The sequence below is a fragment of the Cotesia typhae genome, unplaced genomic scaffold, assembly GCF_013202065.1.
Source record: "Cotesia typhae breed Kobodo isofemale line unplaced genomic scaffold, CoteBio_Ctyphae contig_4, whole genome shotgun sequence".
Lineage (NCBI taxonomy): Eukaryota > Metazoa > Arthropoda > Insecta > Hymenoptera > Braconidae > Cotesia > Cotesia typhae.
The window spans coordinates 5,565,680-5,592,635 of record NW_027423748.1 but is presented as its reverse complement, the minus strand read 5'-3'; the positions used below and the strand labels follow the sequence as shown (position 1 = coordinate 5,592,635).

Below are 26,956 nucleotides of genomic sequence, written 5' to 3'. Positions count from 1 at the left end.
TTATGTTTACTATCACCAAGTAATAGCTCGTCGTTAAAACGTTATTCGCGATAAATTTAAGGATGTTAATTGTCTTTTAAATATAGAACTTTCTGAGTGTTTTTAAATTGGTTAGCTGGTTAGGTTATAATTAAAATTTATAAAACGACATAAAGTGCTCGTAAAAGATACCATTGTAAAAAATTAATATTATAATAAAAACGGAATGATAATAAGATGTTAAAAAAAAATTACAGTAAAAACTTAACATTTTTCGGATAAAAAAATGTCAGATTTTTTAAAACAATAGTTTTTTGATGAAAAGGTAATTTTAGTGATTTTAACTATAAAAATATTATAAAATTAAACATAAAGAGAAAAAAATCTAATAGTCTCCCGTATGAAAAAAAAAAATCGTCTTAAAATTGTCGTTTGTTTAAAATCTGCTCTCGGAATTTTTTTTTTGGCGTCTTAAAAAAGTCTTAAAATAGTTTTAGTTTGTGTCGCGTTTAAGATCTTAAATAAACGACAATTTTAAGATAATTTTAAGACGATTTTTTTTTACACGGGCTATTACTCTGAAATTCGTGATTTCGAGCTCAAGCGTCAGCAGGATACTGTTAACCATATACTACAGAATAATGTTTGATTGAAAAAAATTTTTAATTACTCCATTTGTTCTACTTTTTTTTTAATGCAAAAATTATAAATGAAGAACAAGTCAATTAATGTTCTTGTTCAACCTTAACCATGACTACATTTGTATATTTAAACTACAAACCAACTGACGTTTTTCAATTCAACGTTTTTCTGTAATTATCTTTATTATCTTTAGTACAACTCTTTATTTTCTGAAATTATAATTTCGATGTTTATGTTTTCATACTGCAAGAGTAATTAAAAAAATTTTTAATAAATTGTAGACATGTTAATAATAGAGCAAAAATTAAAAATGTGAATAATCAAAAACTTTGTGAAAAAATGAACTGTTATAAATTCAGTTTTAATGATACCGACTATTTGATGCAGAAATAACCGAGTTATAATTACGGAAAAATCTTAAATGAAGCATACAAAACAATCGGAGTGGTTTATTGACATTAACGCAATGAAATTAATATAAATCAAATCACTGCAGTTTGCAACGAGATTGTAGAAAGAAATAAATATACGGAATGAGTTTAAATGAAACCAATTATGTTTAATTAAAATTAAAACGTTAATAAATTCGTTAAAATATTTAATTTAAATGCCACTTTCCCCTTCAAATCATTATTTAAAAACATTTTCGTTTAAACAATTGCGAGATAAAAGGAATTCTGAATAAACTAAACAATAAAATTTGGCGTAATTTAATTTGCATGTCTTTGTCTTTATCAATCTTATTTACAATTTCGTGAAAGATAACAAAAGCCCAAGTCGATTAGGACAAACGGACTCAATCGTCCTCAGTTCCCTGTTCCTGAGAAAGAAATATTCCTATCACGCTATCTTACTAAGACATAACTCGACATTTACGAAATCCTACCTGTCGGAAGATGCTTTTCTTTCTCTTTTTTCCTTACTATAACCTTTACTTATATTCTTATCTCGTCTTATATCACAGTAAGATAAGCTCAGCCATATTTCTTTTTCTTTTTTGTTTTTTTTTATATGTTATAAGTTATAACTTGAGCTTATTTATTTACATCTAAATGATTCAATTGTAAGTTCTTATTTACAAGTCAAGTTCAAAGTTCCGGTTAATTTATAAATGTATATAACAAAATTTATTTGTTTCACATTACATGTGTTTTCTAAAGTTTGCTAAAAAATTAATAGCTTACAAAATACTAAATATTAATTGTAATTACCCATGCAAAAAAAATCGTCTTAAGATTGTCTTAAAATTGTCGTTTGTTTAAAATTTTAAACGTGACACAAACCAAGACTATTTTAAGATTTTTTTAAGACGCCAAAAAAAAATCCAAGAGCAGATTTTTGAAATTTGGTTCTCAAATTTGTTATAAAAGTAAGACGATATCACAGCGACAGCTCTGGAAAATTATTATAGAGTCTTAAAAGTCTTAAAATAATTTTTAAATCGTCTTAAAAAAATCTTAAAATATTTTTAAAAAAATCTTAAAATAGTCTCGAAAAAATCTTAAAAGTCTTAAAAAAGTTTGAAAAAAATTTTTCGACACTATTTTAAAACGAGCTAACAATGACAGAGCTCCAGAACATTAAAACGGAGCGTCTTAAAAAAGTCTTGAAATTGTCCGAAAATAAAAATTTTCAACAATTTCAAATTCAATTTAAAAAGAGCGTACTCAAAAACATAGCAGTTAGAAAGTCGTAAAATCGTCTAAAAATTAATTTTCATAACAAATTGGAGAACCAAATTTCAAAAATCTGCTCTCGGAATTTTTTTTTTGGCGTCTTAAAAAAGTCTTAAAATAGTCTTGGTTTGTATCACGTTTAAGATCTTAAACAAACGACAATTTCAAGACGGATTTTTTTTTCCACGGGTGATGATTTAATATTTGACAACGTAATTTATAAATGTATATAAATTGTATACATATGCATCTTTTGTTTTTGAATCCAAGCAAAAAAAAATTATCTGCATATTTTAAAATAAATCATTATTTAAAGATATTTCTTTACATCACAAATATCCATTAATTAAGCCTTATGATCCGCGAAACCTTAAATGAAACTAAATCGAATAATATATTGACAATCATGAAATTAAATTAGATGTTACAAAAAAATTACTTTATCGATATATTCATTATTTTTTTCTAGATAGCTGTTTTAATAACTGAAATCCTGTTAATTTATTTTCCACTCGCTTAACTTTATTTGATATGCATTAGCATAGTAACTTATTTAATTCTATAAAACCTATTACACAAGATCAATTTACTTTTTAACAGATATTATCGACTTTAATTATGGAGAGAGAAAATGTTAAATGTAGAATTATTTGTTGCAAAATGTAAACATTTTTTTTACAGATTAACCGAACGTCAATCACAAGTGAAAACGTAACTTCACAATCAGACTCCACTTCAATCGTTGAACTGCTGGTATTTTGATTGAAAATACGATTATATAATATATAAGTTCACCATTGCACAATAAATCCTCTATTTTTATTAAAATTTAAAAAATTCTTTGATGAATCACAAAGTTCAACTGTTTATGTTTTATTTCTTTTTTCTCTACGTATCAAGTCGGGAAAGAAAATTCAATATGCTCCGGTTAGAAGTACACTCTGTTTACCAAAACGATTTAAAAGTGTATCGAGGTACACAACGAGAAAAAGGGGCAATAATTGACTTAAGAAATATAAGTTAAAGTATTAAACAAGTACGCGCTGGCAAAAAAAATTTATTTACTCAACTTTTATGTTTTTATAAAATTTTTCTTTTAAAAAAAAAACTTTAAAATAATCTAAATTTCCTTTTAACTTCATTGTATTCAAAAACTTCAACAATTTTAACGATAAAAATCATAATTAATAAAATTAATTCTATTTTAATGAAAATTATATTTTACACTCTCAAAATATTTCGATACCAATTTTTTATTCCAAGGAAATTATTCACAGCTCTTAGAATTTCCAGGAAGTTCCCGGACGACAGAAGGTCGGCTGACCTTGACCAACTTTCAGTATTGTTATTACTTCAATAAACAGCTGAGATCATATACAAAAAAGGGGACGTCAATCTTTAAAACTTATCATAACATGGAAATGTTAGTTTAATTCTAATTATAAAATCACAAAAAATTTTTGGGGTGAAAGTAACCGGGTCAATTTTAAATTAAAAAGTTCGCTGTAGTATCCAATGAAATATAAAATGACTCTTTATAAAAAGTTTAATTTCCTAAAAAAATTATTCATTGTGATCAACAGGAAATTGACACGATAGCGTTAGACGTAGATGCACACAGAGACTATTAATTTCTTCCAAGTCTGATACATTTAATTCAAACTATATTAATCTCTGATTGTAAAAATTATGACATCGATCGAATAAAAATGAACATTTTATTAAATTTGATAATTCAAAATAAAAAAATGATCAATATCATTTGGAGTGTGACTTTTTTTAAATATTTATAATTCTTTTTGCAATGATTTAAATCCTATGACAATATTTTACTCAACAAAAAATCAATAATAAATAACTCCGTTCAGAAATATATAGATGAATTATGTATCAATATATTTTATCTTGGAACAATAAAAAAAAAGAAATTGGCATCTTTATGCGCGAAATTGAAATATTCTTATATTTGTTCAGAAAACTTGACATATTGAGAGCTACTTTTTCACTTGAATTTTCACATAAAAATAGTGTCAATATTATAGAAAACTCAAGCAATGATATTGTGTTCTATTTTTATTTTTATTTTTTTTTACCAAATATGTACCGGTCATTTATTTTCCGGTTTTCAAGACTTGATAGTCCAATAAAAAAATGCTCCCAAATTAACTGCAACCTAAAACCATCAATCACTAAAAACACCAAATACTTTAAACCATTTCTCATAAATCAAAATAGAATTATAAAGGTCAAAAGTCAATAATTGAGTAATCAATTCTACATTCTCTTTATTTTATAAATTGTTCGTAATAATTAGTAATTTAATTACTAATCAATACATACTCTTACCACAAAAAACCGGATCAAATAAAATAACAAACATAAAACTGCAAATACAAAAGATGATATCAAGCGGTTACAGAAATGAAATTACAGTATCCCTTCCGGCACGTCCGCTTACTACGTTCATTTTGATATGATATCTATACTGAGAAGTGGATCATCCCCGACTCCGACCATCGCATCTTCATCATACATATACTATTTCCATTACACTGTATATATCTACTAACTTTTCTCTTTTTATTTGGCTTTGCTTATTTTCGCTATGGGATCCATAGAGCAAAATGACCAACTAAAGTATAACCTCGATATTTGATCGTTAAACCCGACCGTAATGAAAATACACCCCCGTGGCCTTAGGTCCACAACCTGGACAAGAAAAATGGAATTCAATATCCAAAATAGGAGTTTCCTTGCAAAGAAAAATATTCTTCTACCCTTACTCCAATTTTTTTAGTATTAATAGTTTTTTTTAATAAATAGAATTATTTTTTAATATTTCAAGTGTGCAATTGATTTATTTCTCACTTTTTCGAATATATTATTATTTTTCAACTCGGTTGAATATTTTTTAACGTTCAAAATATTTAATATAAAAATTTTGAATGATGCTGAAATTAAATTTTTAATAATAATAAAATCAACTGACATTTGATCATTTTTAACACAAAATATTAAAAATAATTCACATCTAGAAAACGTAAAAATCTGTAAATGTAAATTTTTATAAAAAATTTTCAAATTCTTAAATAAAATTAAAAAATCTTGCAAATTTTATCGCACTAAATGATTTGTGTTAAAAATTATTTATAATATAATGAATTATTATTCATACCATCCACGGAATTAAAAAAAAAAAGTCATTAGCCTGATGTTCTAGCCTGCTGTTTAAATTCTTTTAATTTTATGCTGAGATTTAATATAAACCCGCTGCTTATAAAAAATTTAATCCAGTAATTAATTACTCAAAAATGAATATTTGACATCACTACTTTTGAATTTAAATCAAAAATACAATCAACATTTTTAATAAAATTTTTTATGAAAACATTTGACATGACATAAGAAATGAGTAACTCACACTTTATTTATATTTACACCCGTAACGATAAAATTTTATCCCAGATTTAAATAAATTTTTTTTATCTGCATACGATTATAATAAATTAAAAAATCAGTATGTTATATAGATATACTTGTACGACAAACGGATCAGGTGTCTCGAGATGAGATAAAACTCGTAATGACCTGCACTCACCAGTCAGATAAAATTGCAACCAAACAGCTTTAATTATACCGAGATCAAAAAATTTTAGTACTCCATTTTAATTATTTATTTTTTGTCCCAATACAAAATAAATACACCCGACCAACTACCACAAACTTTCAACTTTTAATATTTGCCCGTCCTTAATAATTTACGTCAAACGGTTTGTTCAGTGAGTGAATTTGTTTAATTATTCCATGCTAATTAATAAAATGAAAAAAAAATTTTTTTTCCAGCCGGGTCGTTAAAAACCGAGGGATGAAAGTTGGAAAAACCTAACCAACTTTGTTTCTATAAATTAAATTATAAATTTAAAATAAATAACAGTGGAAATAGATACGAAGTAAAAAGTTTTACTGCAGAAGATGTTGCAAAGAGAGAGAGAGAGAGAGAGACAACTGCAGTCAAATGATTCGGCAAGTGCTTGGTACTTGTACAAAACTTTTAAAATAATCATAATTCTGGACTCGAACCGCATGCAATTATTTCCCGGGTGAGATTCCACCTGCGGTAATTTTGATCGTTTTCGACAAAACCGTTAGCCCAGCCACTCGTGTCGCACTATTTACATTTTTGAAATTGAAAATTGACGTGAAAAAAAAAATTTTTATTTTTTTATTCATTTAACTGTCACTTATTTCAACTAGGTACACAATTTTCAAATAAAAATAAAACTCACCACAATTTTTTTTTTTTTTGTGTCAATCACTTGAAAGTAAACCAAATTCCAAAATTTGACAAAAATCAAAAACCGATTTTCACTGAAAAAATCGTAAGTTATTAGCGAGAGATAAGAATTAAGTTTGAACATATACAAACGATAAAAGTTTGAATTAAAGAGTTAGAGATGGAGAGAGTCTGAGACTGCCTTCCATCGAGAGACGCGCGAAGCGACTGAGCCGTTAAAGTCCCCACTGTACACAGAGACTACCGAGTTTGAGTCTACTGCCGGTCGGCGCACCCGCTCTCATGGACCGCCGATTCCAGGTCGATCATTCACTAATGTTATTTAACTTTATTTCGATTCAAATTATTTTTACTCGTTTACTTCCGGCTTTTCGCTGCGGGACACGAAAAAACTGTTAAAAATCTGTTTAATTTACCCAATTACTGATTGATCACTGATGCTAATTTGTTAATTTTTAATCAATACTTGGGACACATTTTCAATGCTGGATAATGTTTACTTGTTATTTATGATGCTGAAATTGACAGACATTTGATAATTTTTAGGATTGTTTTTACACAAATTATATAGCGAAAAAAATTTATTTAGTAAAGTCTACGTTTAAGTTTTCGTAGAACCAATCGGTTACCGTTTTTTATCCGGTTTAAAATTAAAAAAAAATAAATTTTTTTAATTTTTTGATTACAATATGAAATTGATATTATTGTTATTATTTTTCATGCAATATTATGCCAAATGAAAAAATCTTTTATGTATGATTTACATATTTATCATGAAATGTAATTTTCAGTTGTTTATTCATGTATTAATTATTAAAATTATTTGGAAATTTTGGAAAAAATTTAAATAATCAATGAAATATTTATTATAGCGCTCGTACTTCTTTAAACTTTTCAAATAAAATTTTCAAAAATTTCATTGTTACAGTTATAATAAAAGCAAATTTTTTTTTTCTGTTAATGTCAGATTAAAGATAGTAAACCAAAATAGTAATTACCTATTGTGGCGAACACCACAAAAAATAAACATGGGAATGATTTTAGTAATCATTTTTCTTAATAATTTTTTGTCAATTATTCAGTAGTCTAAACTCACTAAAATTCAAGTGTGACTTACAAACTTTGTTATCCGTATTTATAATCTGTGGATTGATTATTTTAGTCAAAACTTTATTAGAAACAATAAAAAGTTATTTTTATAAATTATAAGGAAACAATCAATTGTAATTAAATGGCAGTTAAATCAATAACTGTAGTGAAAATAAATAAATAAATAAATAAATTACCTGATTCGACTAATTCTTCAGACAAGAAAATATAATCTTGATAATTACTAAAAAGACATGTTTTTCCGTCAAAAAAATTTTCTTCATAAAAGAATTTTTTTTTCAATGTAAATTCGACGAAATTAACTATAATCTATAATAATAGATTAAGCTATCAAATATCGAGACAGGGATATTAATCCGTAAGAACAAGCAACAGTAAGTAAGCAAATAAAAGTCTAACAGCATTATCTAAGATTCAAAAATATATATATGAAGGAAGAAAAGTTATAAGCATAAGGTTCAATATATATGTATACTATAATATATATTAGCAGCGTCGTCACAGCTTAAACTTTTGCCTCATACTGCCATTCTACAACAAGAACAACTACTTTAACTATTTTATCTCATAATTTAATCAGCTTTAAGTCAAAAAGATCATTTGCTCACACACGTATACGTACAAAAGCGAGCTGGGAATAAATAGAACCGAGTTTTAACTCAATATACTGTTTAAAAATTTAATTGTTGAAGAAATTATTACAGCAGATTAATTTCAAACTATTAGGTTCTCAAAATAAAAATATTTTATTAATAAAAAAAATGTAATTGATTATTTTTAAAATGAAAATTATTAATAGCTAAATTTTTGCATTACTTAAGAAAGTACTAATTCATAAAATTTAATTTTCATTAAAAAAAATTAAAAAACCTAATTTAAAAAATTTTGTAAAATCCAAAAGTGCACGTCTTATTCATATAATGAAAAATATTGATTAAATAAATTGTCGATGATAATCATTTTGACAGAAGCGCGTTCGGTTTTCTACACAGAAAAAAAAATGTTCTTGAATCAAGTATATATTTTTGAAGAGCTCAATATTCTTGATTTGAGTAGAAAAATTCTTGATTTAAGAAAATTTTTCTTGATTCGAGGAAATTTTACTTGATTCAAGAATTTTTCGTCTTGATTCAAGACAATTACCCTCTTCAAAATTATATTCTTGGTTCAAGAATTTTTCTCTTGAATCAAGTTAATTTTTTTTTCTGTGTAATAAGATAAAACTGAGATGATAGGAAGTGCCCATATGTGGCCAAAAATTGAACTATTTTTTTTTTTATATATATAATATAGATATACGAAATTGAAAACCAAAAAGTAATTACCTGCAGCGACGATGGCCAGTAAAATAAATATTGGAATGCTTTCCGCGATCATTTCTTTTAATGATTTTTTTTCAAATATCCAAACGATCTCACTAGATATCGAGAGTGAAAAAGTTTCTAATCCGGATTTATAATTAGAAGATTGAGTATTCTAACCGACACTTTGTTGTTTATAATAAAAATTTATTTTTATAAGTTGAATTTTTTTTCAGTATGTATTTCCTGGATAACAAAGTCAATACCTCAACCTATGGTTAGAAAAAGAACTCAATTTGTTTATTTAATACACATATTTATTGAGCTTTTAAATAATTACACCCAATTTTCTTAAAATATGTAAAAATAACTTTTATTTTTTGTTAAAATAATCAATCTACAAATTATCAATACCAAAAACATAGTTTGTAAGTCACATTAGAATTCTAGTTCATTTTAGGTGTGAATAACAATTTTCTGATTAAAAAAATTTAAGATGATTGAGAAAATTATTAAAATTCTTCAACAAATAGAAAAAGGGAATAGATTTAACTAAAACATATTATTTGATTAATTTTGAATCAAGACAGCACATGAATGAAAAATAAGTTAAGTTTGAGTAATTATATTCGTAATCCATTCATAGTACAGAGGAACGTTGGTGAAAACATCTGGACTACCTTGAGCACAAGAGATTCCCCATGAAACAAGTCCAACTAATTTTCCTTCACGAGTGATCAACGGACCGCCACTATCACCATGGCAAAGACCGTATCCTCTTGGTGAAGTTGTGCAAATTTGACCCTCCCAATGATCAAAAAAATAAGTTTCTTAATATCATCAAAACCCTAAAGGATTTGTGTATTGACATAATTGATAGGAATTATTACTACCTCAATCAATCCGATATCATGGTGAAGCTGGATCTGAACCGTTGTAGTAACGGTGAGTCCACATTCTTCTAACACGATATATTTGACCTCCCCATTCCGAATCTATTGTGTGACTTCTTACCGCCATATTAACAAATTGTGTCCGAGTTATGGGTGCAAAACATGTATATCTGTAATAATGAAACCACCGCAAAAATGCCGGTTATTTACAATTATGGAAACAACGAATCCAAATTCTCCTTCTTTGGCCCATTCACCATTATAAATTTTCGATGGCGACTTCCCATTAACTGTTAACATAAATATTGAAAAATTCATTGCTATATTTTAAATTATGAAAAATTATTTTCAGTTATAAGGTACCGGCGGGTAATAAGACCAAGCTAAGAGAGATTTTGAAAAAAATCGAAAATTTTGCATTTAATTTTTACAACGTATCATAAATTTTTTAATTAATACATTAGTCACAAAATATAATGAAGTAATAATAATTTTCACAATAAAAAAACACAAAATTAAATTTTTTTTAAAATCTTTCGAATAGGCCTTATTTTACTACAGTAGGGTAATAAGGCCTGCGGGTTATACATACTGGAAATAGTTATACTATACTTGATAAAATTGGTATTAGAGATCAATCATAACTTAAATTGAGCAACAATACTTTTTGCGATGTTGATAAAAATTAGAACAATGATTTTAAATTATTAAATACATGATTATAAAAAATGTTTACAATTTAATCAAATCATTTTTTAGGAATTCTTCTGCGCTACTTTAGCATATTTAGGATGATGAAATATAGAAGACGAGAAACGTTATATCGGGACTCTATAAACTTGTAGCGACATTTCTATGCTAGACGCTTCTACTAGAGAATTCGTTAGCGGAAGCGGTTATTTTAAATAGCATTTCTATCACTTAGGCCTTATTACCCGCGGGTACCTTACTTGATAAGATTTTCAAAAATTTCATTGTTACAGTTATAAAGATAGTAAACCAAAATAATAATTACCTGTTACGGTCAACACAAAAAAATAAACGTTAGAACGCTTTTAGTGATCATTTTTCTCGATGATTTTTTATCGAGTATCCAGTTGTCTAAACTCGCTAGAATTCGAGTATGACTTACAAACTTTGTTATTCGTATTTATACTCTGTGAATTGATTATTTTAGTCAACAATATAATTGAAACAATAAAAAGTTATTGTTTTATATTATCATGAATCCGTTGATAATTTATTGACAGCCCAATTATAAATTATGATAAAAAGACCCGTCAAGTTCTATTTTCAGTCATAGTTCAAGGCATCGTCTTAATTATGTAAAAATTATTCATTTCTATAATAAGTCCTCCAAATTTACAGACAAGTATGAAAAAATTACAAAACGCCATATCAGAGCAGTCACAGAGAAATTTTCTTAAGAAAATAATATTTGAGCTGTAGATAAGAATTTTAATACAGCTCAACTATTTCAAGATCTAAAACAAAATCCAAAATACCTTGTCAGGAACAATAAAAATTTATTTTTCTAAACTGTAAGGAAACGATCAATTATAGTAAAATAACAGTTGAACTGATAATTATAATGAAAAGACGCGTTGAGTTCTATTTTAAGTCGCAGTTTAAGTCATCGACTTAAGACACTAAGAAGAAAATATTCATTTTTTAATAGCTTCTATTTTAATAGATAATGGTGCTCTATCTTTAAAAAACAATTATTCTCTACAGACACAGAAAAAATAAATCCTCCAAATTTATTGACAAATCTGAAAGAGTTACAAAATTTACCTTATCAATGTAGTGAGGCAAAAATCACATATTCCTTTATAAATATTAATGTGCTATTTCTGTATAGCCATAGTTGTAAAACAGAGTCATGATTATTATGATCGATAAAAATTTTCACTATGTATCATAGAAATTATAAATATGTTAGCATAGGAAATTTTCCTATAAGAATACCGATACAATTATAGAAAAAATACCTACTTTATTCTCTCCGCTCAGCTATTTGAACTATAAATAATCTAAAATAATTTAAAATAATAGTTACGAAAAAAATGTTATATTGAGAAATCCACATTTAAAAAAAAGATTACTCGTATCAAATTCGTTAATAAATTTCAAATGTGAAAGCGGTATTGTCCTGCTTGAAAAAATTAATTTTTTTTGCGGTAAATAGTTTATGCGTCAAAATTAAATTCTACAATACAAACATTTTTAAAGCATCAAAAATTAATAAGAAATACTGAAAATTGTATTTAAGAGCAGTGTTTTATTAATAAAATAATAAAATTGAACGGGATGACCATAGTGAAGGCTTTTACCTCACAGCGATATTATTTTCAACAGTATTAGCACCATGTACATCGTGATTAAGCTTTTAAAATAATCATTGAGCTAGAGTTTTTTTAATTATAAATTTTAATTCTCGGAAGTCAGATAAAGAATGCAGGTATAGCCAGTAGGTTTATTGATGTGATCTTTAATACCACATTCAACTATCAGGATAGATTAAGACACTCTTATCAATACTACTTTAGGTGTGGATAGTAATTTTCTGATCAAAAAACTTTAGAATGACTTAAAGAATTATCGAAATTCTTCAACATTTAGAAATTGATAAGATATATTTCTTATTCTCATGTTATTGGAAACATATTTCTTGATTTAGTTTGAATCAGGACAGTACATAAATGAAAAATAAGTTAATTTGGAGTTACTGTTTTCAAAATCCAGTCACGGAAATAAGCGAGGTTGGTGTAAACATCTGGATAACCTTGAGCACAAGGTACTAAATATGAAACAACACCTACCACTTTTCCTTCATCATTGATCAATGGACCGCCACTGTCGCCATTACAAACACTCTTTCCTTTTGGAGAAATTGTACAAATCTGACTGTCCCAAAGCTCGTGTTTAAAATATTTCGACATTCTGAGATTGCCAGTGTCTGCACAGATATCTTCTTCAAGGTCTTACTGAGGTATTTCGGATGAAATTCAGTGATTCGAAAACCAACAGCAGTGACGTTTTTACCGCTTTCTATCGGTCCTGATGCAAGAGCAATTGAACGAGCAGGAGCAGACTTTTGCTGGTCATCGCCCAATTGTATTTTCTGTTCCATCTACGATCAGAAAAATAAGTTTCTTAAGCAGCATCGAAACCCTAAATAATTTAAGAGTTGATATCATTGATAGAAATTACGATTACCTTAAGTATTGCAATATCATCAGGTGAAGAGGGGTATGAATCGTCATAGTTTGGGTGAATGATTATTCTCTCTATGGGGTATTCTTGTCCTCCAATTTGCAAATCTGTTATGTTACTCACTATTGACGTTTTATTTAGATCAATCTGAATGTTTGCGACACAGTGAGCTGCTGTTATGACATGGCATTCATCAAATATAAAACCACCACAGGTATGTTTCCCGTTTTTAGCAAAAGAAACAAAGAACTTGAATTCTCCCACTTTGGAATTTTCACCACCGTAAATTCTCGAAGGCTCATTCCCATAAACTTTAACACAAATATTAGAATATTTATTTCTCTGCTTTAATTAAAAATTATTAATAGAAGAAATTGCATTGTTACAGTTATAATAAAGACTCATTAATTTTTCTTGGTAATGTCCGATTAAATATAGTAAACCCAAATTGTAATTACCTGTTGCGGGCAACGCCAAAAAAAATAAATATTGAAATGCTTTTAGGGATCATTTTTCATGATAATTTTTTAACGAGTATCTAGTTGTCTAAGCTCACTAGAATTCGAGTGTCATTTACGAACTTATTATAAACAATAAAATGTTATTATTTTATATTACTATGAATCCGGTTGTAATTTAGTGACAACTCAATTAAAAGTGATGTTAAAAATACCCGTTAAGTTCTATTTTCAGTCATAGTTTAAGTCATCGTCTTAATTATGTAAGAATTATTCAATTCTAAAGCAATTTCTCCAAATTTACAGACAAGTCTGAAACATTTACAAAATTTGCCAGATCAGAGAACTGATAGAAAAATTAGACAATCTTTTTGAATGTCACTGCACTGTTTTTTCACCATCTAAAAATTTTCTCAAAAAAATAATATTTGAGCTGTAGTTAAGAATTTTAATACAACTTAACCATTTCAAGATCTAAAATATGTATTTGCGATCCTGCCTTATTATCTTTTAACAACAAAATAGAAAATTTTTTAATATATACTTTTTTTAGGCATAGAAAAAGAATCAAATTTTCACCCGTCGGTTCATCAGCAAAACATTATGCAGTAAAAATTATAATAATTAATTACATAATAAGTAATTATTGGAGTCACGCGGTTTTATATTTTATTTCCCAATAATTTAATTTATAATTACAACTAAAATAATCTAAACATAAAAAAATCTCATTAAAATTTAATCCAATAATTAATGATTCAATTATTAAATGATTAAATAAATATTTCAAGCAAAATTCGAAATTAAGAGATTAAAGAAATGAGCATATACTATTTTCAGCAAATCGATAGCGTGGATCGGAAGAAATTAAAATTTTATTGAAAAGAAGACATTCAACTGACCGATCTTATAAGTATTTCAATAGGACATAAGGCAGTAAAAATATCATTATAAGCCTTCTATTTTTTCGAAAACAATGACCAGTATCATGTTCTGAAGACCTAGCGGGATCGAATATAACACATTATAATCTCCAGAGAGGAGAAATTGCTGATTAATGATAAATGAAACAACAAAAACTTTTGAATAGACAAACAAAACTGGAAAAGACGTAATTAAAAAAGGTAGAAAAAAAAATCTATTTGGTTATCATTTGGTTATTCCATTAAAGACGATGTCCTTCCCACTTCTATTCTCCCCGGATGTTATTCTCTCTCGACCAGTCGAGAGCCGTAGGCGACCTTCATTCTGGCCTTTATCCACATTCCACTAAAACTCGATAAACATCATGTACAGATGTATACTTACCAAACTTTTACATTTATTTTGCTTCTAACCAATTTTATTATTTTCTTTTTTTTTTTAATTAACTTCTTAGTAAATTTCATAGAAATCTAACTATTGCATTGGTCCTCATGACGTTTCTTTACAAAAATTTTGCTGTATTTCGACTTGACTCGACAAGCTGAGTCCGAAAATATATAGTTTAAAAGTTTATAAACATATAGGACATAACGTGGTTTGTCTCGAAGATAACGTCAATAATTCTCAAGGGATCCTTAGGAAACTCAACATACTTTTTTTATAGACGATTTCGAAGATTCAGTTTAAATAAGAGCTCAATTGGTCAATTATTTTAGAAATTGCAGCATTTAAAAATTTTGAAAATTTGAAAATTTCGTACTTTCACTAATTCTCCTTCAAATAACTTTTAAATGCGTCGAGAAATCTAATTTCTGTTAAATACATTTAAAAGCTAAGAAATTAAGCTTTAATTTACATGTTTATATATTTTTCTAAATCAAAAAATATCCATCTTAGGATCATTATTAAGAAATTTTACTTTTGCAGTCATTTTGTCCACAGAAAAAAATAAAATGAAATCTACTTCTATTTCGAATGCCGGTGAACTTTTTTTCTAACGCCGAGGGTCCATTATCGACTTATTGATTAGAAATTGATATGGATGATTTACTCATAGAAAATACGACTGGTGTTTTATCAGTCTAACAATTAAAAACTCGTTTTTTAAATTAGGTTTTTGTAAATACACTATAAATTAAAAGAAAATAAAATATCACAGATATTGCCCCTTTCTCCGAAAATAAAATGTTGTTTTTCCTTAGCTTGGTAAATACTTATTTCTCTTAATTTCGATTTTTGCTTGAAATATTTATTTAATCATTTAATAATTGAATCGTTAATTATTGGACTGTTTTAATGAAATTTTTTTATGTTTAGATTATTTTAGTTGTAATTATAAATTAAATTATTGGGAAATAAAATATAAAACCGCGTGACTCCAATAATTACTTATTATGAAATTAATTATTATAATTTTTATTGCATAATGTTTCGCCGATGAACCGACGGGTGAGAATTTGATTCTTTTTCTATGCCTAAAAAAAGTTTATATATTAAAAAATTTTCTATTTTGTTGTTAATAGCTAATAAGGCAGGATCGAAAATAGATATTTTAGATCTTGAAATGGTTAAACTGTATTAAAATTCTTAACCACAGCTTAAATATTATTTTTTTGAGAAAATTTTTAAATGGTGAAAAAACAGTGCAGTGACATTCATAAAGATTTTATGAATGTCTTATTTTTCTATCACTTCTCTGATCTGGCAAATTTTGTAAATGTTTCAGACAGGTCTGTAAATTTGGAGGACTTATTTTAGAATTGAATAATTCTTACATAATTAAGACGATGACTTAAACTATGACTGAAAATAGAACTTAACGGGTATTTTTAACATCACTTTTAATTGAGTTGTCACTAAATTACAACCGGATTCATAGTAATATAAAATAATAACATTTTATTGTTTCTAATAAGTTCGTAAATGACACTCGAATTCTAGTGAGCTTAGACAACTAGATACTCGTTAAAAAATCATCATGAAAAATGATCCCTAAAAGCATTTCAATATTTATTTTTTTTGGCGTTGACCGCAACAGGTAATTACAATTTGGGTTTACTATATTTAATCGGACATTACCAAGAAAAATTAATGAGTCTTTATTATAACTGTAACAATGCAATTTCTTCTATTAATAATTTTTAATTAAAGCAGAGCAATAAATATTGCAATATTTGTGTTAACAGTTTATGGGCATGAGCCTTCGAGAATTCACGGTGGTGAAGATTCTAAAGAGGGAGAATTCAAGTTCTTCGTTTCTTTAGCTAAAAACAGGACACTTCTCTGTGGTGGTGCCATAGTTGATGAACGGCATGTCATAACGGCAGCTCACTGTTTTGCAAACTTTACTCAGACAAAAATAAATAAAACAGTAGTAATTAGTGGCATAACAGATTTTCAAATTGGAGGAAAAAAACACAGCATAGAAAAAATATTCAGTCACCCAAACTTTGACGAAACAAACCCCACTTCAACAAATGATATCGCAATAGTTAAGGTAATAATAATTTCTATCAATGATATCAATAATTACATTATTCAAGGTTTTGATGATGCTAAGAAAATTAATTTTATTGACCGTAGACGAAACAGAAAATACAATTGGGGGATAACCAGCCAAAGTCTGCTCCTGCTCGTTCAGTTGCTCTTGCATCAGGACCGATAGAAAGCGGTAAAAACGTCACTGCTATTGGTTTTGGAATGACTGAATCTCAACCAAATTCCCTCAGTAAAACCTTGAAGAAGATATCTGTAAGGACACTGGCAATCTCGAAATGTCAGAAATGTTTGAACAACAAACTTGGGGACGGTCAATTTTGCACAATTTCACCAATAGGAAAGGGTACTTGCGTTGGTGACAGTGGCGGTCCTGTGATTAACAGTGAAGGAAAATTGGTTGGAATTATTTCATGGGGATTGCTATATGCCCTAGGTGATCCAGATATTCACACCAATGTCTCTTATTACATGGACTGGATTACAAACATCATAAATTAATATTTAACTTTTTTTTAATTAAAATACTGTCTTGATTCAAACTAAATCAAGAAATATGTTTCCATTAACATGAGAATAAGAAATATATCTATTCAATTTCTAAATGTTGAAGAATTTCGATAATTTTTCAAATCATCCTAAAATTTTTTGATCAAAAAATTACTATCCACACCTAAAGTAGTATTGATATAGAGTGTCTTAACCTATCCTGATAGTTGTATGTGCTATCAAAGATCACATCAATAAACCTACGGGCTATACCAGCATTCATTATCTGACTTCCGAGAATTAAAATTTATAATTAAAAAAACTCTAGCTCAATAATTATTTTAAAAGCTTAATCACGATGTATATGGTAGTAATACTATGGTAGAAAATAATATCGCTGTGAAGTAAAAGCCTTCACTATGGCCATCCTGTTCAATTTTATTATTTTATTAATAAAACACTACTCTTAAATACAATTTTCAGTATTTCTTATTAATTTTAGAAGCTTTAAAAATGGTTGTATTGTAGAATTTGATCTCGACGCATAAACTATTTACCGCAAAAAAAATTAATTTTTTCAAGCAGGACAATACCGCTTTCACATTTGAAATTTATTAACGAATTTGATACGAGTAATCTTTTTTTTAAATGCGGATTTTTCAATATAACATTTTTTTCCTAACTATTATTTTAAATTATTTTAGATTATTTATAGTTCAAATAGCTAAACGGAAAAAACAAATTAGGTATTTTTTTTCTATATCGAATTAAATTTTTTTCTATCGAACTTATTATTAAAAAATATACTGTCGCTCTGTGATTTTTTTTCCCTAATTATTTGTCCGTAATTTCTGGGCAAAAAATTAAAAATCGTGTCAATGCTTAAAGTTTACTTCATTATAAAAGCAGTGTTAAAAAATGTCCCCTTCAGAGGATAATTTAATTAAGCACTCGGTTTATTCTAGTCGTTCAAATTTTTAGAATTCATCTGCTCGCATTTAACCTGCGGATAAAAACATCTAAAAAGTCTCTAAATAAAAATTTCCACAATGCTCGTATATTCTCAAAAGAATCAAAATTTTTTTCTTATTAAAAAGGAGAATTTTTTTTTTTTTAAACTTTGGAATTTCATATCCCGTTATATCTCTTATAATACGTATTTTAGTACAGCATTGAACATTCTACAAAAAAGATCTCTTATAACTTTTCGATAAATTTACTTCTAAAGTTATTTAAGGTAAGAGTTAAAGTTAAGATTTTATCGTTACGACAAAGTTATTACTTAAAAATAAACTTATATATTTTTAGCATTGTGTTATAAGATGCAATTGACATTGTCTTACAAAAGTGAAGATATTTTTATGTTAAAAAGGCTTCGAATGTAGGAATTTTTCCAGAAAATCGACCATGGAAAATAAATAGAAAACAATATTTCCTTGGTGATAAATTTTCGGGAAGAAGTAATCTAAAATCCTCAGAGTTATCTGTATCAGTAGTGAACGTATCGGATATAAATCTTTTGACACGAAAGCCGTGAGATCTTTACCAAGGCAGCATCAGGGTCTTATATATTCTTTACTGCCTTTACTTTCTCAACTGCAGTACTGTTAAATCCGTCTATACACATATAACACGTTTTAGTTTCTATTTATTTTATATTTCATCCGAATTGGCGAGTATCCGAAACTAGTCTGCGATACAGATGCAACTCGCATTAATTGGTAGCGCAGCTAAATTGTTTGAAATTTCCAAACTAAATACACGGGGATTTAGCTCGAGTTTCTGGATTACTCTCAAAAAGTATGCTAATTTATCGCAGAATTAAATATTCCAACAATTTGGAAGTGTAATAACTTAAATAAAACCGAAATTACGAAAATGTAATTTAAATTCTTTATTTCTTTTAAACTTAATGTCTTTTATTCTAGTAGATACTAAAAAAATTACTTTTTAAATATCATTTTAGTTAAGGAGTTATATACAGTTAGAAGGCGAATTTCCCAGAATTTTTTCTGAGAAAACTTTTAAATTTATTGATCTAAAAATTTGTACACATATTATGGTATCTTTTAACTGTATTTTAAGACTTAGTTTTGGTAAAAATATTTATTTGGAAAGAAGCTACAGCTAATCTCCAGGAACTCCTCTCAAAAAAGACGTTTTGCGGTGACCACTATATCTCTGAAATTAAAAAACCAAGCAGTTTTCGTTAAAGTAATGTTAAATCTAGTAATTCATCGAAGGAATAAGCCAAATAAATTTTTTTGACAAAATGGCGGTTTCTCAAAAAAAATCGATTTTTGACCAAAATTTCGGCCTTAAATTGTTTATAAAAAAAAAATATATTTATCGATGAGAAAAAATTAATATAACAACTAGTAACCTGCAGTCACTATACGGCTGTTGAAATTTACGAATTGAATAAAAAAATATTAGCTTAACAATTTTTTAATATTTCTAATCGCACTATAGATAGTATGGGTACTTTTAAAAAAAATTTTTAAAATAATAGTGCTATCACAGGATCAATTACAAATAATTTAATGGATAAATCTGACGGAACAAATTTATAGAACCAAAAAATTATTAAAAACTCCTCCAAAAACTTAACATAAAAAATTGACCATCACTAAAAAATATATAAAACCGAAAAAAAGTATAAATTCTTGTCAAGACCTTTCTAGTGATACCAAATTTAACTATAAAAGTTCCTTTTGAAATAAAAATATGCTCGTCATAAAACATTCTTTACTCTTTCGATTATTTAAATCATAAATTACTATCGCTGAAAAAATATCAAACTCAATGTATGATAAAGATATCGTTACTAAATTTTTCTCAGTCTCTTAACTGCATAAATTAATTTTTGACATATAAACACATGCTCATGCACAAAAATAAATAATTTAATAAATGACCTACATTAAAAAGACAAATTAAGGTCAAGACCTTTCCAATGATACTAAATCTAATTTAAAAAAACTCATTTTATCATATAAATATGCCGGAGACAAAATTTTCCTTACTCTCTTAATTATGTAGAATAATTAATCCATCTATTTTCCAATAAAACTCTTGAATTCACCCTTCCGGAACCAATTAGATAGTGAAGTCGCACAATATTTTATCACAATATTTACGCATGTACACACAACATCTTGAATTATTAATTAACAGAGGGTAGAAATTCAGCTACTTAATCTTATTTTTATTTCCTTAAATACTTCAGCGAATGGATTATTTAATTTATCATTCTCTGATTGCGTTAATAAAATATATCACTGTAGCTATCGAGCAATTTTTTGATTAATTATACAATGAAATAACAATTAATAGGTTTATAGTAATTAGAGTTGTAACTCTACTCACTATTTTCTGAGTAGAGGGTTGTTCAGGTTCAATAGAAGCAACTTTTATTCAACTGCTCAAGACTGCTCGGAAAAGTTGGCAAACAATACACAAGAAGGTTAATTAATTAAAGTCCTTTTCAGTCATATAACCTATTAATATTATTTTCATTTACGAGGAAACAACTAGCTAGTTTAATTCAAATTATGAAGAAGTCGTTTAAGAACAAGTAAACAAGTTATATTGCTTTGAAAAAAAAAAAAAAATGTTTTATTTAAAAAAATTTTCTAAAAAAAAATCAACAAAAAAAGTCAATAAAAATTATTAAAAAAAAACAATTCCTTGTTACCTTTCCATGGTTATGCATAAAAAGACATTGACTTGAAATTCCATGACATACCTAAACACAAGCCTATTTGAAGTCTGTGTCAGTTCCCCGACAACATTATATTACCCATAGTTGTCACATGAAATAAATTTACGAGAAGTTTAGAAAATGTTGGAGGTATGTACTCGGTAGTAATATTAGTAAAACGTGTCTGCCTATTTACGGGGTTGATATTCTCTAAAAAAGTCTGGGTGGACGTGTACACTCACTCGGGTTTTTCCGCACCCTCACCTCTTATATATTATTCCACTACCGTATTTTTCTGTTTACTTTTTTTTTTCCTTTTTTGCGCTTACTTTTACTCCTTTTTCTCTTTTAATGCAAGTCTAGAAAAGTGCAAGTGGCCCCTTTGAGCCAGCGACGAAACACTGAGAGAACTAGTCGACAACTCGCCAACGCTTTTTCAATTTTAACGGCGGATTAAAAGGGGATAAATGACGCCAAATGCTGAGAGCGCAACTTTCCGAGCTATAACTAAACCCTCTTTGAGGTAAAAGTGCCTATATCTGGCTGCCTTTCGACTTGAAATTTACAACAAAACAGTTTCGAGCTCATAACGAGTCTATAGAATACTGTAGGGGTTGTACGCTTCTATCTATTATGATTATCAGGATGAAAGTGAGTCTTCCGGACCTGAATGTTCTTTATTTAAATCTAAGTGATCGTTTAAATCAAAGCATTCTTTCCGATATTTAATTTACTGCTTGTTACTGTCCGTATTTTTTTTTTATTTTGCAGGTGCTTTAAATTAAACCGTACAAGATTTAATCATTCAAACCATGGAAGTCATATTTAATTGAGTTTTTATTAAACTCTTTGAAGCAATTTTCTTTTTTTCAGATTGGTATGTCTCTTGTGGAAAGCATTATAACATGTATGATCTTTTTGAAAAAATTCACCGAGCACAATGAATATAAAAATTATGTGTTAAAAATTTTTTATGTTAAATTTAAACATAAAAGTGTTAAATATTTAACACAAAATCTTTTGACGCAATGACGCAAAATTTTTTACTGTGTTGCTTTCAACAATAAAGCACACCTAATATTAGCGCTTGAAATGTGCAATAATTACGGTGTAATATTTTAAATCGAATAATTAATAAGGTCTAGTCGGGTAATAAGCCTAAACTAAGAAATATTTACAATTTTTCAATAGAATTAAATAGTTTAAACATTTTTAGTATTTTATATCAATAATGAGATTATTATTTTTAAAATACGAAATATATTAAGTATTTTTTAATTATTAAAGTAAGCTAAACTCATACTGCCTTTTGAAAAAATCAACTTGATTATCGAAAAAAAATTTTAATCCACGATAATCATTTTAAAGAGTTTCTTCGTTTTGAATCAAGACGAAAAATAGTTTAATGAAGTAAAAGTTACTTAAACTAAAAAAAAAAACTTTGAGTTCAAGATTTTTTTTACTTGATTCAAGACAGTGATATCCTTTTTATTATTCAATAACAATTATTTGCATAACAAATTCAATATTGTCAATGATTGTCATACTTTATCAAAATGATAAATAATTATTGTAATTTTATAGTGGAAGATTAATAAATATTTAATTGTACAATTAAAAAACTTGAAACATTACCAGAGTTTTTATAATTATTATCAACGATGTAAAATACGAAAAGGAAACTGGTATTTTTATAGAGATTAATTAATGACGGACTATCGAAAAAAAAAAAAAAAATTCACAGTTTTGGTAACGAGAGGTTAATAAATAAAAATGAAGAAAAATGCAAACTACTTTAAAGCTTACTTTGACCTAATGTTTGTTTCACGTGCTAAAAGTTTTTGGTAAAATCATAAAGCTTTCATTATGCACATTCCACATAATCGGCACGCCACAAAGTGGAGTAATCGAGTCATCGCATATGGGACAGAATGAAAAAATATGCATACATTTATGTCCTTTTCCAAATTCACATGGACCAACTTTTTCCGTCGGTTGAACACAAACTATTGTCCCACAGCTAGAACTGCGGTTGTTTCACGTGCGAATTTTCTACCGCGATCGAACAAGCAAGCAGAGCTTGTGGATTAAACAAAGTGAATAAAATGAATTACTAAAATAAAAACAGGGAAACACTCAACTGATGAAGTGGAATAGTGAGTAACGAAAATTGGATTTAAAGAATGGAAACAGAAAAAATTGCATTTGGCCAAAACGTAAATTCATATCTGCTGATAATGAATAGAAGTGAGCAGTATCTTCCTATTTATATCCTACTATCGTCTATACTCCACTCTTCTCATTTGAGAGTGTGGTGCTACCATTCCAAACAACAGCGATGAAAACTCTCGTAGAAATGATCGATGAGTTCCTCTGGGATTCTGGGATACTACTAGTGTGATATCCGATGCCTCCTATATCCGTATAATAAAGATACACATATTATTTATACTACCCCTTTGTTTTCCGGTACCTCTATACTAGAAAGATTAACAGTAATGAATAAAGAGTCTCGAAAAAATAGAGATACAAATATAGGGTAGTGTAAAATGATCAGAATTAAGGTTTAATAATAGACCAACAATTGGCAATAAAGTTACAATAAAAATTGAAATGAATATGAAAAATTTTAAGTCAATTTTTGAGTTTATTTTGTTTTTGTCTTGCTATTAAATTTGATTGTTCAAATTGTTCTTTTATAATTAGAATTATTAGAGCCTAAAAAACCACGTTGATAGCCGTCAAGAACGTAAAAATCGATTCATTGGTTCGTGAGTTATCGTCATCGAAAAAATTCCAAAAAAGTGAATTTTTTTAATTTATAATGAGTATAATCCAGATTATAATGAGCATAACCCAAATTATAATGAGTATAATCCAGATTATAATGAGTATAATCCAGATAATACACTGTATAATTTTTTTACTTAGTATAATCTAGGATGATATCCAGTATAATCTTGTTTTTTCCGTGTAAGAAACAAAATTGTTGAAAATTTTCAAAAAATTAATTTTTTATTACAGTAATTATTCAATTTTTTTTCAAAAGAAATTTTTTCTCTCAGTATACATACATACGCACATATATGTATAAGCATTTAAACGGATGGTATTTTCTGAACCTTCTTGGCTATCATAGAAATATAATATGGCAAAATTTCTGGAACTTTTAATTATCAGACCAAACACCATAGTTGAATTTAAAACGAAATTTACTAATAATGATTGAAAGCACAATCAATTGTTTTATGTCAGCAAACAATTAATATACAACAATAGCATTTAAATCATCGGACATTTGGATCTTTCCTGGTGGTGAAACCAGGCCTCGAGTCACGTGTCAATGACAGCCCCCTAGTGATGGATACTCGGCGCAAATGCCGCCACACAATCTCTCCTAGCCGTTGTCCAAAAAAGTTGATTTAATCCCACATGATACAATATTGCTCCACACAACAAAGTACCTATTGAGGACAATATTTCACACCCTATTGAATTTTCGTTAACAATAAACAACGACGTTACTACAGATCGTTCGCGTGTAGTGACAAACACCCCGTTCTTAAAATGTTTTTGTAGTTGGTCTTGATACTTTCTGGTTGGATTTTATGATATGTTAACAGAGCGAAAAAATATCGACATCGACTTGTACGATGGTGACGATAAACATAAGACGCCGGGAAAATAAAGGACACGCGAGGGAAAGAAAAAGAAGTTGAGCGTTTAAAATGGGATAGAAGAAAAAGAAAGAAATTGAAATGAAATAAAGGAAATAGAGGAAGGAGTTAACTTCTATCCAGACTTTACGGTCGGAGCACGTATCCTCCAAGATCGTAAGGAGATTTAAAGTTTCACCGTCATACTTTATGGAATATCTAGGTGAGACATAGAAACGAATACTAAATTCTTGGAAAAGTTGTCGAAGATTCTTATAGCAATTCATGAACCCAGGTCAAGGCTTAACAATTTGTCCTTTGAGATTCTGAAAATACTGGTCAGGGATTTAAGAGACGGAATCGAATAATAAAAGTCTGTGCATGTTAAGAAATTTAAATAGAATTTGTAATTTATTAATTCACTTTTTCTTATTAATAAATTATTTCATTATCTTATGTTAATTTTAATTGTTAATATTTGAAGCTTAAAATAAATGATCAATTTTTCATTTGAATTTTAATTTTTACACACGTAAGACTTTAATTATTTATTTTTTATTACTAAATCAGAAGTACTTGGTCTAAAAAATTTTCGTAATTATTTATAAATGGGGTCCACCCTATTTTGGCCATATTTAGGTGAAAAATTAACATTTTCTAACTTTTTTTTCTTCTGTTCGTTTTTACGGCATATTTATCAAAAAAAATATTGTGAAAGAAAAAAATAAAGACTTCGATAGCTTTTTTGCCATCAGAAGTTGAAAAAAATTTGGGCTCTCATGTTTTTGGATGAAATTTCTATTTTATCTTTTTTTGATATATTTTTTTTAAAAAGTACATAAAAAAAAACAAATCATTTAAAAAAAATTGAATGTTAAAATTTTCAAAAAAATTTATAAATTTTTTTTTTAAATTGTTCATTTTTTTTTGTTTTTTAAAAAAAATATATATATCAAAATTACACAAAAAAAATTTCATTAAAAAAAGTGAAAATTAAAATGGTGGAACGCATTTCTAAAAAATTACCAAAATTTTTATTAATATCATATTGTACGAAGTAAAAAATTTTACGTCAAAAAAAAATTTGTATTGAATTTGATACCAAAATTTTTAACACAAAATTTTTTGACGCAGTGACGAAAATTTTTTTACTATGTATTAAAAAAAATGCGTTAAAAAAAAACATTCAAGGATTATATTTTGTCTCAGCACACTTAATTAAGGCTGTAATATTATGGTAAATGATTACTTAGTGGTTACGCTCAGAAGATCGTGTATATCCTCATAAAAAATGAAGAAAAAAAGATATAAATATTTTTTGGCAAAAAATAATACTTTAAGAATCTAGAGAATTCATAGGGTATTACATTAATCAGGCAGTCATGTAAATAATCTAAATCTCTAGAGACCATTTTATGAGGTAAAACATTTCTCGCAGGATTTAAAGCAAAGGGGACAAACAGAGCGCGTTGAAAAGTTTAATTCTTTAATAGCTTTTAAGATTATTTATCATGCGGTTGAAGATTTATTCCTCATAGTAACAAAGTACTACAAATACTACATTGCTATATAATACTACTTGTGCTTTAAAACTCTTGCTTTTCAAAGTATAAAAGAGAGTATAAGAACATCAAGCTTCCTTGCTAAATTCTACTGGGGTATAAGCCGGCATAAGCTCTTGAAATTTCCCATGCATACGCTTCTTTAAATATCTAAATCCTTCACAACAAAAAATTTAATAATAATAATAACAATAATTTATAAGAAAAAAATTGAACCTTTATTTTATTAAAATTCATAGCTACAATGTCAAACATAGGATATAGTATTTTTATTAAACAATTTTTTATTTTCCGAGTTATTTATGTAGATCCGTTTGTCGACGTCATCTTGATATGTACGGGGTACATCACATCAGTCTAAAGCACAATATACCATCTACCATCAACCTAAGAATAAAACTCGTGATGTGAATATAAAATTAAAGAAACAAGGATCTGAACAAAATATCGTATATGTAACCATTATAGTGGTATTACTACAACTATATTACATCTAGATCCACTGTCAGGGCAAGAATCTTATACAGTAGAAATAACCGAAGGTGGACCGGATTCCA

General features: G+C 27.6%; 3 protein-coding genes across 4 annotated transcripts in view; 1 reads left to right on the top strand and 2 right to left on the bottom strand.

Annotated features, from left to right (window-relative positions):
* Positions 1-6,784, bottom strand: part of Irsp53 (Insulin receptor substrate 53 kDa) — a 140,265-nt gene extending 133,481 nt beyond the window's left edge. For both annotated transcript variants that reach the window (XM_074242244.1, XM_074242245.1), the window contains exon 1: positions 6,584-6,784. The gene's annotated coding sequence lies outside the window, so the exon portion shown is untranslated. The remainder of the gene's footprint in view (positions 1-6,583) is intronic.
* A 2,827-nt stretch (positions 6,785-9,611) lies between these two features.
* LOC141527625 (chymotrypsin-1-like) lies at positions 9,612-15,424 on the bottom strand. The gene is made up of 5 exons (XM_074243195.1): positions 15,413-15,424; positions 13,082-13,456; positions 12,884-13,028; positions 12,625-12,776; positions 9,612-9,806 (listed from the first exon to the last, which is right to left on the bottom strand). Exons 1-5 carry the CDS (start codon positions 15,422-15,424, stop codon positions 9,612-9,614), a joined length of 879 nt encoding a protein of 292 aa, XP_074099296.1.
* A 107-nt stretch (positions 15,425-15,531) lies between these two features.
* LOC141527624 (mite allergen Der p 3-like) lies at positions 15,532-17,490 on the top strand. Its single transcript, XM_074243194.1, has 3 exons — positions 15,532-15,562; positions 16,680-16,990; positions 17,077-17,490. Exons 1-3 carry the CDS (start codon positions 15,532-15,534, stop codon positions 17,488-17,490), a joined length of 756 nt encoding a protein of 251 aa, XP_074099295.1.
* The last annotated feature ends 9,466 nt before the right edge of the window (positions 17,491-26,956 follow it).

Excerpts from the sequence above, each read along its gene's own strand:
- LOC141527624 (XM_074243194.1), top strand. The coding sequence starts at position 15,532 with ATGGATGATTTACTCATAGAAAATACGACTG. Across the intron at positions 15,563-16,679 it reads ACTCATAGAAAATACGACTG|TTTATGGGCATGAGCCTTCG; the intron begins GTGTTTTATCAG and ends TTGTGTTAACAG. Across the intron at positions 16,991-17,076 it reads ATGATATCGCAATAGTTAAG|ACGAAACAGAAAATACAATT; the intron begins GTAATAATAATT and ends TATTGACCGTAG.
- LOC141527625 (XM_074243195.1), bottom strand. Across the intron at positions 13,029-13,081 it reads CTATCAATGATATCAACTCT|ATGGAACAGAAAATACAATT; the intron begins TAAATTATTTAG and ends TTCTGATCGTAG. Across the intron at positions 12,777-12,883 it reads ATTTCATCCGAAATACCTCA|GAAAGAGTGTTTGTAATGGC; the intron begins GTAAGACCTTGA and ends TTTCTCCAAAAG.